At 56.3% G+C, this 1,361-nt stretch overlaps 1 protein-coding gene across 1 annotated transcript; it reads right to left on the bottom strand.

Moving 5' to 3' along the window:
- Positions 1–966: 966 nt before the first annotated feature.
- H310_15408 (hypothetical protein) lies at positions 967–1,317 on the bottom strand (the record flags this gene model as incomplete). Its single annotated transcript, XM_008883383.1, has 1 exon — positions 967–1,317. One exon carries the CDS (start codon positions 1,315–1,317, stop codon positions 967–969), a length of 351 nt encoding a protein of 116 aa, XP_008881605.1.
- Positions 1,318–1,361: the final 44 nt, after the last annotated feature.

Genomic DNA, 1,361 nt, shown 5'->3' with positions numbered 1-1,361 from the left:
GATCCTTGCCAACTTCGACTTCCGTCTAGCGCCAATTGCCACCGGCTTGGCATACTCGGGTATGGGCGCACGCGCCCAATTAACGGCACACACGAACTGTTGCATTTCAGCGGCTGTTTCGGGAGCCGCCAGATCGCACAGACCTTTGAATCGCTTCGGTGAGTGTGTGATCCCGCCGAGATCACTTTGCCATGCCACTCTACACGTCTCACGAAGAACTCACTCTTCTTGGGGCGTAGTTTGAGGCCATAGGTCTTGCTAATACTTAGGACCTTGGCCAACAGGCAAATCAGTTCTTGGACGGCGCGTATCCGTGCAAGTCGTCTAACCAGCCGAGGACTCCATGAAATAAGAGGTCCCCGAAAATTCAGTTTACCGCCGCCTGGCAGAACGCCACAGCGTCGGTACATCCCATGAGGACCCTCGTGGGGGTATAGATCCCCATGGGGGTCATGAACGAAAAGATCTCTTGACTGTTGGGGTGTAACGGCAGCTGTCAATACCCCTTCAACCAATTGAGGTTGAAGTACACGGACGTGCCGGCCAACATCAACATAGCCGCGTCGAGGTTGGGCATAGGCCACGGCATCGCCTCGTGCAAGCGTTCACCAGGCGACTATCGATCGTCATTCGGAAGTCGCCGGTGTCCTTCTTGGGGATAATGCGCGGGGATCATGCCCATCTCGACCGGTAGTTTCGGTAGACGAGACCGGCGCGTTCGAGCTTACCCACATGCTCCTTGAGGTACTCCATGTGGAGAGGCGGGTACCACCGAAGTCCACATTTCATGGGTGTCGCATCTGGCTTGACTCAAACCTTCAGAAGCTCCACCTTAACAGGCGGGTCGCAGCCCATTTCCACACGGAACACATCCGTATTCTTCTTGAGCAGCCGAAGCAGCTGCTCAAGAGACACTGCAGAGAGACATTCCTCTTCTTCCCGCACCAGCTTCACGACGAGTACTTCCTAGACTGCTGCCTTGCGCTCTGCTTGCGCAGTCACGTCGAACGAACACGGCAATGGCGTCGCGCACTGGAGACCATCGTATTCGTCCCCGTCGTCATCCAACTCCGCCTGCATAAGGCGATTCACTCTCGCCATGGACGTCGTCGGTTCTGGCTCTGGATCTAGAGCGTCCAGGTCCCAGATGGCGGCTAGCTTCCTTGCCGCCACGAGCACCCCGTCGGCGGAATACCCAAAGGCATTTATTGCGGGCCGGCCGACGAGGATCTCGGCCCTGTCTTTCACGTTGTCGTCAACCCACAGGTCCAGTCCTCGCACGACCAATTCGTGAAACTCCACGGATCTGAATTTCATCTTTCGCGTGCATGTTATTGTCGGAGCTCTAACACCATAGGGTG

Source organism: Aphanomyces invadans (assembly GCF_000520115.1).
Source record: "Aphanomyces invadans strain NJM9701 unplaced genomic scaffold supercont1.467, whole genome shotgun sequence".
Classification (NCBI taxonomy): domain Eukaryota; phylum Oomycota; class Saprolegniomycetes; order Saprolegniales; family Verrucalvaceae; genus Aphanomyces; species Aphanomyces invadans.
Note: the sequence above shows the minus strand (reverse complement) of the source record. Positions and strands in the feature narration are given on the sequence as shown.